The 12,047-nt window shown below is 43.1% G+C and overlaps 1 protein-coding gene and 1 long non-coding RNA gene across 2 annotated transcripts; both read right to left on the reverse strand.

The window, feature by feature from the left end:
- Positions 1 to 4,451: 4,451 nt before the first annotated feature.
- LOC136519742 (uncharacterized) lies at positions 4,452 to 5,045 on the reverse strand. Its single transcript, XR_010775040.1, has 3 exons — positions 4,985 to 5,045; positions 4,767 to 4,899; positions 4,452 to 4,589 (listed from the first exon to the last, which is right to left on the reverse strand). It is a non-coding gene; the product is annotated as an uncharacterized lncRNA (long non-coding RNA).
- A 285-nt stretch (positions 5,046 to 5,330) lies between these two features.
- On the reverse strand, positions 5,331 to 10,660 carry LOC136523973 (uncharacterized). Its single transcript, XM_066517471.1, has 10 exons — positions 10,283 to 10,660; positions 10,088 to 10,174; positions 9,853 to 9,991; positions 9,574 to 9,711; positions 7,552 to 9,477; positions 7,249 to 7,309; positions 6,012 to 6,165; positions 5,602 to 5,872; positions 5,402 to 5,504; positions 5,331 to 5,340 (listed from the first exon to the last, which is right to left on the reverse strand). The coding sequence occupies exons 1-10, from the start codon at positions 10,658 to 10,660 to the stop codon at positions 5,331 to 5,333; spliced, it is 3,267 nt and encodes a 1,088-aa protein (XP_066373568.1).
- Positions 10,661 to 12,047: the final 1,387 nt, after the last annotated feature.

Raw genomic sequence — 12,047 nt, forward strand, 5'->3', positions numbered from 1 at the left:
GCCTCTCGGGGATAAGAGGCATTTGGACTAAGCGGCAAAACCACGCCAGAAGCGCTCCTCGTCCTCGTACATTTCATTTTGTATACCACTCGTGGCAATCTACATAATTGAACTTATTAAGTAGGTTGGTAGGCTAGCGCATATATATATTACTTCCTCGTGCAGCATGAATAAATTGGAGCTCTCTCAGTCAAACAGACACTATTCACCATTTTTATACACTGTTTCTCATATACTTCCTCATACAAGAATAAATTAGAGCTCTCTCAGTCAAACAGCCACTGTTCAATATTTTTATACACAGTTTCTCATACTATTAGAAGATAGTAACCAAAACTGTTACACACTGTTTCGTGAGTGCACAATTCACTTTCCCCTTTTACTTCTCATAAAAAATAAAACCGGCGCAAGCGACATGCCCTGATAGTATAATTATAGGCGAAAAGCATCACAGTCCATACACAGCCTAACCGCATAGGAAATAAATAGTCATCTTTTCATAAAAAGGGGAATAAACAGGCAACAAAATATAGTACTAGAGAAGAGATGCCAGTTCGGCCCAGTGCATGCCGGCCGATAGTTGGTGGCTCCACCGCTTGTCTGTGCAAGCATAGCTGACTAGTAGTGCGCGTGCACTCGTCGGGCGCTATATATATACTTCCTCATGCAGGAATAAATTGAAGCTCTCTCAGTCAAACAGACATTGTTCACCATTTTTATACACTGTTTCTCATATATACTTCCTCATGCAGGAATAAAATGGAGCTCTCTCAGTCAAACAGACACTGTTCACCATTTGCATATACTGTTTCTCATACTATTAGAAGATACTAACCAAAACTGTTACACACTGTTTCGTGAGTGCACAATTCAGTTTACCCTTTTACTTCTCACACAAAATAAAACCGGCGCAGCGAAAGGCACATGCCCTGGTAGTATAATTATAGGCGAAAAGCATCATGGTCCATACACGGCCTAACCAAGAAATAAATAGTCATCTTTTCGTAAAAAGGGGAATAAAAAGGCATCAAAATGTAGTACTAGAGAAGAGAGGCCAGTTCAGCCCGGTGCAACTCTCAGTCAAACAGACACTGTTCAACATTTTTATACAATGTTTCTCATACTATTACAAGATAGTAACTAAGGGGGTGTTTGGTTCACCTAGCACCTCTTAAATTTAGTAGCTTTTAGTCCTTTTAGTAATTTTTTTTGTCAAACATCTTTACTGAAAGAGACTAAATAGCCTTTAGTCAGCTAGTCACCTAAATCTTACTAGCAGCTCCTAAAACCACGTCTGGACAGGGCTTGCCCTTCATCAATGTGCCCTGTTCGAGCGCACCGGTACCACTTCGCTCACTCTCTCCCTCTCGCGCTCGCTCTCCTCTGCTTTTCCCGCCGCCGCCATTACTTCGCTCCATGCCGCTGCCGCTCCTCCCAACCCCTCCGCCGGCGTAGCAGCTCCTCCGCTCACCGCTTTCGCCATGGACGGCCACGGGTCCGCTAGCGGTAGCTGGAGCAGGCCAACGCCAGGTTGCTGCGCGACCTGGCGGAGGCGCGGGCGACGGCGAAGCAGCAGGCGCAGAGCTACGAGATGGAGCGCAAGGCGCGGGAGCTGATGGAGGACGCCTGCTCTGAGCTCACCCGGGAGGTGGAGGAGGACTAGGCCGTGGTGGAGCTGCTCCGCCAGGAGTGCCTGCGCATGCGGGAGGAGATGGAGGAGAAGCGACGGATGCTGCAGATGGCCGAGGTGTGGCGGGAGGAGCACGTCCAGATGAAGTTCTCCGATGCCAAGCTCGCGCTCGAGAACAAGTACACGCACCTCAACCGCCTGTAGGCGGAGATGGAGGCCTTCCTCCGCAGCAAGGACGACGAGTCTGCCTCCCACTCCGCCGCGGTGCGGGAGGTGCGACTCATCAGCGACGCCGCCACCGCCACGAGCTCCTCTGTGGTGAGGTCGAGGCAGAGCGGGGACAACCACCATCATCATCCGGTGGACTCGGTGGATGCAGACTCGGTGCTAGACCACTTCCGACGCAAGGAAAGGGAAAGGCACCGTCATGCCGCTGCGGAAAGGGAAAGGGACGACGACGGGCGCAGGTACAGCAGCAGCCCAGCGAGCCAGGGGCATCAAGTTAGCATTAATGAGGGGTGTTTTGGTCTTTATAAATATGTACATGTCAGGTTTAGTCACCTAACCAAACATGGTCTTACTAAAATTTAGGATGCAGTTTAGCTGCCTAGATTTAGGAGCTGGGAATCGAACAGGACCTAAAACTGTTATACACTGTTTCGCGAGTGCACAATTCACTTTCCCCTTTTACTTCTCACACAAAATAAAACCGGCGCAGCGAAGGGCACATGCCCTGGTAGTATAATTATAGGCGAAAAGCATCACGGTCCATACATGGCCTAACCGCACAGGAAATAAATAGTAATCTTTTCGAAAAAAGGGGAATAAACAGGCATCAAAATGTAGTACTAGAGAAGAGAGGCCAGTTCGGCCCGGTGCATGCCGGCGATAGTTGGTGGCTCCACCGCTTGTCTGTGCAAACATAGCTGACTAGTAGTGCGCGTGTACTCGCCGGGCGCTAGGCCGCGCCAACCATGCCGTGCCCCGTGCCTCTGCATTGGCCAATGGCCAGTCCGTAACGTGCCCGTGCACATTGGTTGATTTGGCCCATACGTGTACCACGGTACCTGACAATTCACAAAATAAAACGTGCAAGGTGACGCCCGGATGGGTTATCCAGCCGGGCCATTCAAAATCGATTGGCCGTCTTGGCCCCTCGTGTATAAGAGGCATTTGGACTCACAGTGGCAAAAGCACATCAGAAGCGCTCCTTCGTCCTCGTACATTTCATTTTGTATACAACTAGTATGGTGGCGCGCGCATTCGCGCGCCCGTAGGAATTGCTTTTGAATGTATCGGTGGAAACCGTGTTTTATTGTCGGTACCTGCTGGTTTTTATGGTTTATTTTGTAACATAGATATATTTTTAGGAAATTTGCGAGGTTTTGATTCTCTGTGGATCATGGTACTGGTAAGAAAATAGAGTTGCGACAGTTGTCTGATAACATTTTAGCATAACTTATCTAGGATTTACAAAAGGATAATATAGTTTCATATACAACTGGAACATCAAGATTTCATAGCGACAGTTTGAGCTGATACATCCATAGTACGTGGTTCCCATAGCTATGTCTAGATTACAGAAATGGCAAATAGTACATAGAAGCTGATGCATCATAGGCTGATGCATGCAGCACAGAGTTCGATGCATTGTAGTTCGATAATTTACATATAGGTTTGACTTCTTTGAACAGCAGTCTTTTTTGGGACGCAAAAGCTTGTTATATGTCGACAATCATCTTCTTTGTCACAGACATGACAAATAGCACATAGAAGTAGATGTTGGCTTACTCCAGCGAGTGGCTCTCTGCATCGTCTCCTGGTTTTTTTTTTGCCTGGGAAAAAACCAGTTAGCACTATACTCGGTATCTATGTTTAGAGTTTGTCTGTACAGATGTTCGGACATAAAAAAGATGGTAGGTTAAATTTTTTTAAAGCATACTTCTTTGATTTTGATTCTGAGGAGGATGGACGTGGTTGTTTGGCACGCTGATCTTGCTGTGTGTCTGTAGGCTCGGCCGAATCAGTGTCGCCGAAGAGCTTCTTGCGAGCACCTGTCCGTGTTGTTGGTGACCTTACATAAATTGGGATTGTTTACTGATTATGTATATTGCTTGTAACCAGTATACATGCCTCTATCTACTGCGGAGTTTAAGTGTAGAATGGTGGACTATTATGTACCTGTCGACATCATGTTTGGAGGCTTCATGTTCTAGCTCGCTATCATGTGCTGGAGTCTGTAAGACGAAAAAGTTGGTTAGTGGAGTACAGGTAGATCAGCTGGAATGGTTTTGCTAAAGAAGCTGTAAAATTTGCTTACCGAGTGTTCAGCGGCCTCAATCAGAAGCAGATCTGCTGAATGTTCTGGACTCTCAATGATTGGTGTTGGGCTTGTTGTGTGAGGCGGGTGATACTGAGATGTTACCATGACCTGCAGCGGAGGGCGTTTCGGTGGTCTGTCTAAAACTGCTTTGACCTGGTATTCCCTTTTTTTTCATACTTTTGCACGATTCGTCAGTAAGATCAACTGATAACACATATGTCTTGTTAAGTATGTTGTTCATTGCCTGAGGCAATCCTTCTTTTATATGCAATGGGTTCACTAATGCCTGGCACTATTTTTGAATTATTTTGGTTGCTTCATCATCATATGCAAAGAAGCGTGCTTCATCTGTGTTATCTTTTGCAATAAATGATAATAGGTACCTGTAGAAGTTATAAATAACGAAAGGTGTAGATAGGTTGGAAAATATTCAGTTAATTTACGGACTGGAAATGGGAAAAAAATACTGAAAAGGTACCTAGGAACTGTTGTTGTGCCTCCACACTTTGGGCATCTGTAGGTACCATCTAGCTGCTGATCAGCTCTTTTTTTGCATGGCTTGCAAGACATGTACCACCAGTTAGTAGTGTTTGTGATAGACACAATTGTTACTGCAACTTTGTACGGTCCTCTTTCCTGCACGGCAGCAAGTAATTCAGGAGTTTTTATACTCTAATAGTTTCTGTTTTTTTTACAGACTTGAACAAAAAAGCTCATATGGCATTGCTGAAAGAGCCACCAAATTTGGCTGGAATATCTGTAACAGGGTGCTTTTTAGGAGGATGAGTTTATAGGTTTTTATTGTTTACTTACCATGTCATCAAAGGGATCAATATGGTTCAGGTCAGCTATAGTTCTTTCTGGTAGCTGAATGTCTTGGACCGAAAGTGGAACTGCCTCTTCTTCTGGTGCAGGTTGTTCGATGTAGACTGGTGTATCTTTGAACCTGATGATAGAAAGCATATTAGTACAAGCGCTCAGGCATTTTTAGTTTTTTTTTTCTATTTGGCCTGATGTCCATTTGGCTATACCTGGAGTGATAAGCACAGGCATCTGGAATGGTAGGGTTGAAATAGTAAGTGCAAGCTGAGCTTGCAGTTAGGCATGCTTGATCTGCAGCAGCAAGGAATAAAATGGTTTGTAGTTCATGTATTCTAAAGCTATGCAAGTCTTCAATGTATATGTAAATATATTCAGAAATGTTGAGACCAATCTTGACAAGAAGGCTGTACCATTGTTTTTGAAATCTTCACGCGGTATACAACCAACGACAAGGCAAACAATAAGATTACCAGCTGCAGCATCGTATATGCTGTCGATACTAAAATTTGTGGCATGTTCACCCCATAGGGTAATCTTCATAGTATTTTCGCTGCATCAAAGTCGACTATCAGGCAATAGGATAGAAGCAATGTTATTTAAGTTATTGTACGGTAGGCGATATATACCTTAAATCTTTAATGTAGATTTCTCTTAGTGTTTTAGCCTTTTCCATGTTCTTAGGAACAAATGTGTGAGCTGCTTCATACCTAATGAGATATCCAAGGACATCTGGTAAAAAGATTGATGCAACCTTATTAGTTAGCAGATCTATATAGTATGTCTAAGATAAATCTATGTAGAAACGATAATTGATCAAATAGGTCACCTGTCAGGTTGAATACGACCTGCGTTGGTCTAATGGCTCGTAATGGAGTGATTCTGTAAACGTACTCTGGAATTGAGTGTGGAGGATTCTGAACAAGCTCAACTGTTGTGTAGTCTGTAATATCTATCATGAGGTTCTTGTCAACTGGTCTGTAGCTTTTTTTGGCATTCTGGACGACGAATTTCTTAACAACATAAACTTTGCCAACATTGAAAAGATATGCTTTGCCATCGATGAGGTCATCTGAAATCTCAGCATATATGGCATTTCCCTATCATCATAGGTACTAAGCTGATTAGATTGCATGTCAATGTGTAGGAGGTACTGTTTCTGATGATTGTAAAAATGTGATTGCTATGTTTAACACAAAGATAGTATTGCTTTATTTTGTAAAGAATCAGTATCAGTACCTTTGCGTCCGCCACAACCATCCCAATGTATTGAGGTGGACCCTGTCCATTGTTTTCGTAGTGGATCCACTTCCTCATGACTCGAACAACAATGCCATGTGAATGGCGTCCTTTTTCTAGCTTGTCTAGAAAGACTGGTTCCTGCATGATGGATCTGACACACAAAGAGCAGCAATTTATAAAGCTATTTATGCGTACATATATTGTGAGGAGAAACCAGATGCACTGAGGCACAGTGGTGTAAGATGTAGAGCCAGGGATGCAAATCATGAGCACCAAAAGTTAGCTTTTTTTCGCTGGTGTTTACATAGAAAGGTACAACTGCATGGTGCTACTACACACCGATGCATATGGTCAGTGCTGATTAAGCCAAAGCACATAGGCATGGTTTTCCAAAGCAAATACATACATGTACAGTGACCTATAGCCTCATTTGTGTACTACATAAGACTATACCGGTAAATATTAGTAGGACCAAATGTGGGGATACTGATGAGACGTAGGCATGAAGGCCATTTTAGGTACGAAGTAAGTATAGAATGACTGTGCATTTAGTAGCTAAGGCAGATGCTGAAGAACTTCCTTGTATACAATGTTTCTTGTGTCACTGGAAGGATTGCCATCATCATCTTCTATGTAGATTCTGAGACCTTGTTTTGTCGTTACTCGCGAAACAGCTACATAGAGCTGACCATGTGTGAAGACTGGTTTTTTGAGGTAGATGCCAACAGTTGATAATGTTTGTCCCTGACTTTTATTGATTGTCATGGCATAGCAAACTCTTATAGGATATTGGCGTCGCTGTAGAACAAATGGCCACTTGTTACTTTTGAGAGACAGAGTAATTCGTGGAATTGCAAATGTTTGATTTGCATGGCGGCCATTCATAATTTTGGCCTCGATTGTCCATTCTCCTATAGAGGTTACAGTCAGCCTTGTACCATTGCAAAGGCCTGCTCTTTGATTGAGATTACGCAACAGCATTATAGGAACTCCTTGTTTGAGTACAATTCGATGCTGTGGGAAGTTATTACCATTAATTGAGTTAAGGAACTCAATAGGATACAGAAGATCATATGCTTCATGTTGAGCAGTGGCTTTGGCGATAGTATCGGAACTGAGGTATTCTTTTTCTCTGCCGTGAACTAAGGGAACCATGTACTGATTTATTGTATATGCGAGTTCATTTGTTGGAGCTAGTATGGCCCTTTGAGAAAGGTACAGAGGGTCTCTGTACCTGGTTTCAAAGTTAGGATATACTGACTGTACAATGGCTGCAAGTTTATCCTCACCAGGCACTATGAGCAATTCTTCAGGTATTGTAATCCAGCTTGTTTCATCTTCTCCATCCTTTGAAAAGGAGGGTGTTTTACCTTCGCCAATATCTAATATCCATCTGCTGAACAGGGCGACCTCCTGCTATTGGCGAGCATCATTTGGCGAACACACCAATCGCATGTTCTGATTTAAGCTGAGGACCTCTACATGAGCCCACAAGCGTGAGGTGATTATAGCAGCACTGATGACGTCTTGTTTTTACCTCCTTCAACTACAGGTAAGATCTGCCTGAGGTCCCCTCCCAGCACGACCACCTTACCACCAAACGGAATATTTGCAGCTTCAGGTTTTTTTACTCTTTCTATGTCACGTAGTGTGCGGTCTAATGCTTCAAAACATTTTCTATTAGCCATAAGGGCTTCGTCCCAAATAATAAGGCTTGTAAGTTCAATAAGCTCTGAAAGCATGGTGTCCCTGCTAACATCACAGATCATATCATCCTCTACTTCACAAGGTATTTTGAATCTTGAATGAGCAGTCCGTCCCCCTGGCAAGAGCAGCGCCGCTACTCCGGACGATGCCACAGTAAGAACAATTTTTTTTTGTCCTCTGAGATAGTTTACTATTCGATTCCATAAATATGTTTTACCAGTTCCCCCATATCCTGATACAAAAAAAAAACTGGGCTCATTCTGTTGCACTCTGCGGACTATTTTATAGAAGGCATTTCTTTGATCTTCATTAAGGAAAGCAGCTGGACTGTTCATGTCAATCAATGGATTAGCAGGATACGATAGCTCTTCTTCGACAAGGCGATTGTTTTGAGCAGGATAGTCAGCATGTGTCTTTGGAGGTAAGCTGAACTCAGCTATGTTCCTGCCACTCTGAGAAAAAAGAGTGGAAAGCTCATCCAGAAGGTAATCCCTAGCTACTGAATCAGCTAACACATAATTAGGATCACCAATCATATCTCTGTACTGGTAGATGATATCGTCGGCTAGATGGTGCCAAATTTTTTCGAAGAAAGTGTTTTCATCACCAACTTCACAGAAAAGTATCATTGTGACAAATAAGCTACGAAGCTGTGGTGAAGTAGCCCAAGCTGCTGCTTCATCGAAAGCGTTGTACCATTCCTGATCATCACCAAGAAGGCCGCGCGACATGCACGCCTCTTTGAATGTACGATGATATGTTCGGTTGTGGAATCTAAGATGGTCATAGCTTGTTGCACCCTTAACTGTTAGCAGCAACATGCGAAGATAGTAGCGATCTCCAGCTGACGGGTGTACATAGTGAAGACGGCCTATCTTACCATGCTGCTGTTTCCTCTTTGTCCACCTTCTATCTCTTTGATCCCATATCCATTTGGAAGGAAACTCAGGATAGGTCAATGCTCTAGCTTCAGGAAAAAGCTCGTTGCAGACAAACCACTGAGTTAACATTGTTCTTTTTAAAAACTCGGTAGACACTAATCTCTCCATCTTTGCTCTAGCACTAAAAGTTATGAAATTCTCGTTTGGAAGATGTACAGGCATTCTTTCTACTGCTGGATAGTGTCTATGAATATCATATCCAAACATTCTCCAACATGCATCCTGCTCACAGATATATCTACAGTCAAGATATTCTTTTATCTCATTTATAGTCTTCGTTTCATCATCATACGGCGCCTGCTGGGCTCTCTTGACTCGTTGTAGATAGGCCTTGCTACAATCAGCTCCTTTGGTTACATACTTGAAGAGGTACTTGATGAATGTAGTTTTATTGCACCACTCAACATTGATGTGTGCCTGATATTTTTTAAGGAGGAACATGTTATATGGAACAACCCATCTGTTATCCATTTGGAGGCGTCCTTTGCAAACAAAGAGATTGTTCTCAGGTCTCTTGTACACAGCAAAGCCAATAGAACTAACTGTAGTTGCAGGCTGGTATGGTTTGGGAAAATGCTTGGAACACTTATTGTTCTTCATGCATGGACATCTAGGATTGGTTTGACCGCAGGGTCCATGTGTCATGTGCTCTGCAACAAGAGCATAGCCTAGTGGATCATTTTTTGGATCAGGCACTTCTACAGATACATATTTGTCTATCATCGCAGAAGTCGGATCAGATGTATCTCTCGAAGTCCAAAGGATTATGTGCGCATGTGGAAGTCCGCGTTTTTGGAACTCTACAGTGTGGAGCACTGCATTTGAATAGGGCATATTTAGGATCTGGAAGAGCTAGTTGACAAATGGATGTAGATAGAAAGAATGGTTTTTCTATCCGTAGACGATTATACCTGCGCTGGAAGGTCCAAAGGGTTTACCACATCTAATATCATGCAGAAGTTCTTCTAACTTGATGTTGAACACTCGGACAATTATATCATTCCTATCAGCTGGTGTCTGTCCAGGCTCAAAGATAGCCTCATAAATCTCTAACCATTTAGGATTACATGTAAATGTAATGAAGAAATCAGGGGGACCGTATTCTCGGCAGATAGCTATACCATCATGATAATTTTGTATCATATAACGTCTACCGCCTGTATATGATGCCGGTAATACGGTCATTTTACCAACCTCACTTCCTTGTTCGGAACCTCTGCTAATAGCATCACAGATTCCTTGAATACTTTCCATTCTGATATCAGCCTGGTGATCCATTATATATTTGAGTCTGTTTTCATCGACGCAGGCCCGGGCATCAACCTTGGCCTGAGTTGATAATGGTCCATAACATAAATAAGGATTGGGCTCATTTCTTCGATAGTGGAACATATAGCAGTAGTAATCTTGCATGGTTAGCTTTACATGAGCATTCTTTGCTGATTGAGTGGCACCAGTATATAAAACACCGGTCTGCCAACCACGTTCAGCATATGGAAACAATAGAGGATACTAAAGCGCCATGAAAGCAGGATGCAAAGCAGAGATTTGATCTAGATCTCCTGTCTGTTTCTGCACAATAATGTCCCGCTCAAATTCTTCACGGCTAAAATCACCAACCACAAGCATGGCCAATTGATCTGTAGCTGGTAAACTGTACTGAGGCGGATCTCCGTTTTTTGGACCAACAATGCGAATGACAAAATCTTCAGTGTCATTGCCTGCAAATCTGTCCCTGGCCATTCTAAACTGCTTTGCAAACAAATTATGTTCATCCAACATATGAACTAAAGATTGTACAATAGTAGGATCTAGATCTGATGCTATTGTGTCTTCGCTTTCTAATGAGGCAATTCTGTTCTCAACCTCGGCGGATGTATCATACACATATAGCTGAATAAATTTCAGAGGGCGACCATGTGGAGGTATCAAAGAACCGATGCGGTGATGAATCTGTCCACAGATTTTAAACACCGGAGGCCCCCTGCCATCATTCATGGTTCGATCTATCTTGGCTCCCATAGAGGAGAATGCAAAAAGACAATTGTAGCGTCTTATATTCTTCATAAACTTGTTAGAGACCGATCCTCCATCAAATCTTGCCAAAGATGCTAAGGGTTCAGGCCTAGGAAGGAACGGAGGAATAACAATTCGGCCTCCTTTACAACACTTGTTGTAAATAGGTGATCCAGAAGAGGTGCGTGCCTCTTTACCAACACTTTCAGCGTTCCAGAAAACGGCTTTGTAGTTAGAACACTGTTGGGCAGGTGGTCCATGGTATGATCTTCCAGGATAAGAAACTGGTTTATGCATATGTAAGAGAGAATTAAACATAGATGAGGTCAGCATCCTTAGGTAGGGCTGGTGATGATGGAAAAGATAGACGCAGCATACAAAGGTACGGCCATTACCTTTAAGAGCCTCTACGAAATCATCATCGAACTGAGCACACTGTAAGGTAGCACTATATGCTGAGGCTGCACCTGTAAACAGGGTATAGGAGTGAACCATATTGTAGGGCTAAGTCACGAAACGACTATTTGCTGTAGGGCTTGCTGCAGTACCTCCCCAAATACGACGATGCTGCTTTAGGAGCTTTCTCCTCTTCTGCCTACACTGTGCTGGATCAGTACTTTGAATAGGATATGACGAGTTATTTCCTGGTCGAAGGACAGAATAGGTAAGATGAAGATTTATACAACATTCTTGCCTCACATGAGGTTATACACAGTAGGGTACATACGTGGTGTTGATCGGCGGAACCTCGCTGTGGCAGCAGCAGAGGCGCGTATATCGACCGAAGCATCCACTGAGTAATATAGGTAGCCACGGTTAGCTAGCATAGTACAGGGAAATAGTGAGCCCACTGAATATAGCAGCGGTCACTGAAATCGTATATATGTAATAAAAATAGAGCACAGTCTACATACGTGTTTGCTGAGCAGGCATACCAGTTTGATATTCCATAGACGATGAAGGCTGTGCGTCTTACCATGAATCTAAAACAATGAACCCTTTTTTTTTGGAAGAAGCATTTGGAAAAAAGAGTATGCGGTGTTTATGGGACTGTAGCACGCATTGGTTAACCCAGAATAACAGCGCACAAACAATCTGATAGTACCAGGGAATTGGTATAATTCATGACTTGATGCAGCTTTTGTGTGCGCTGTACTTGATTCTATAACATTCTAATATACCCAGTATGATACGCATGATTTTGTTAACATGAACTGGAGAATCCAGGGAAAGAGTACACAAACACGCCATTCATTGACGTGCATTTTGTTGCTGCTATTCATGGTTTTATAAGAGCGTAATGTAGCGAATATGTTTGACATGAGTAATGGAGAAGGCAAAACATTAGTATATGAAACAGGCAAGTTCA

Source organism: Miscanthus floridulus, chromosome 18, assembly GCF_019320115.1.
Source record: "Miscanthus floridulus cultivar M001 chromosome 18, ASM1932011v1, whole genome shotgun sequence".
Lineage (NCBI taxonomy): Eukaryota > Viridiplantae > Streptophyta > Magnoliopsida > Poales > Poaceae > Miscanthus > Miscanthus floridulus.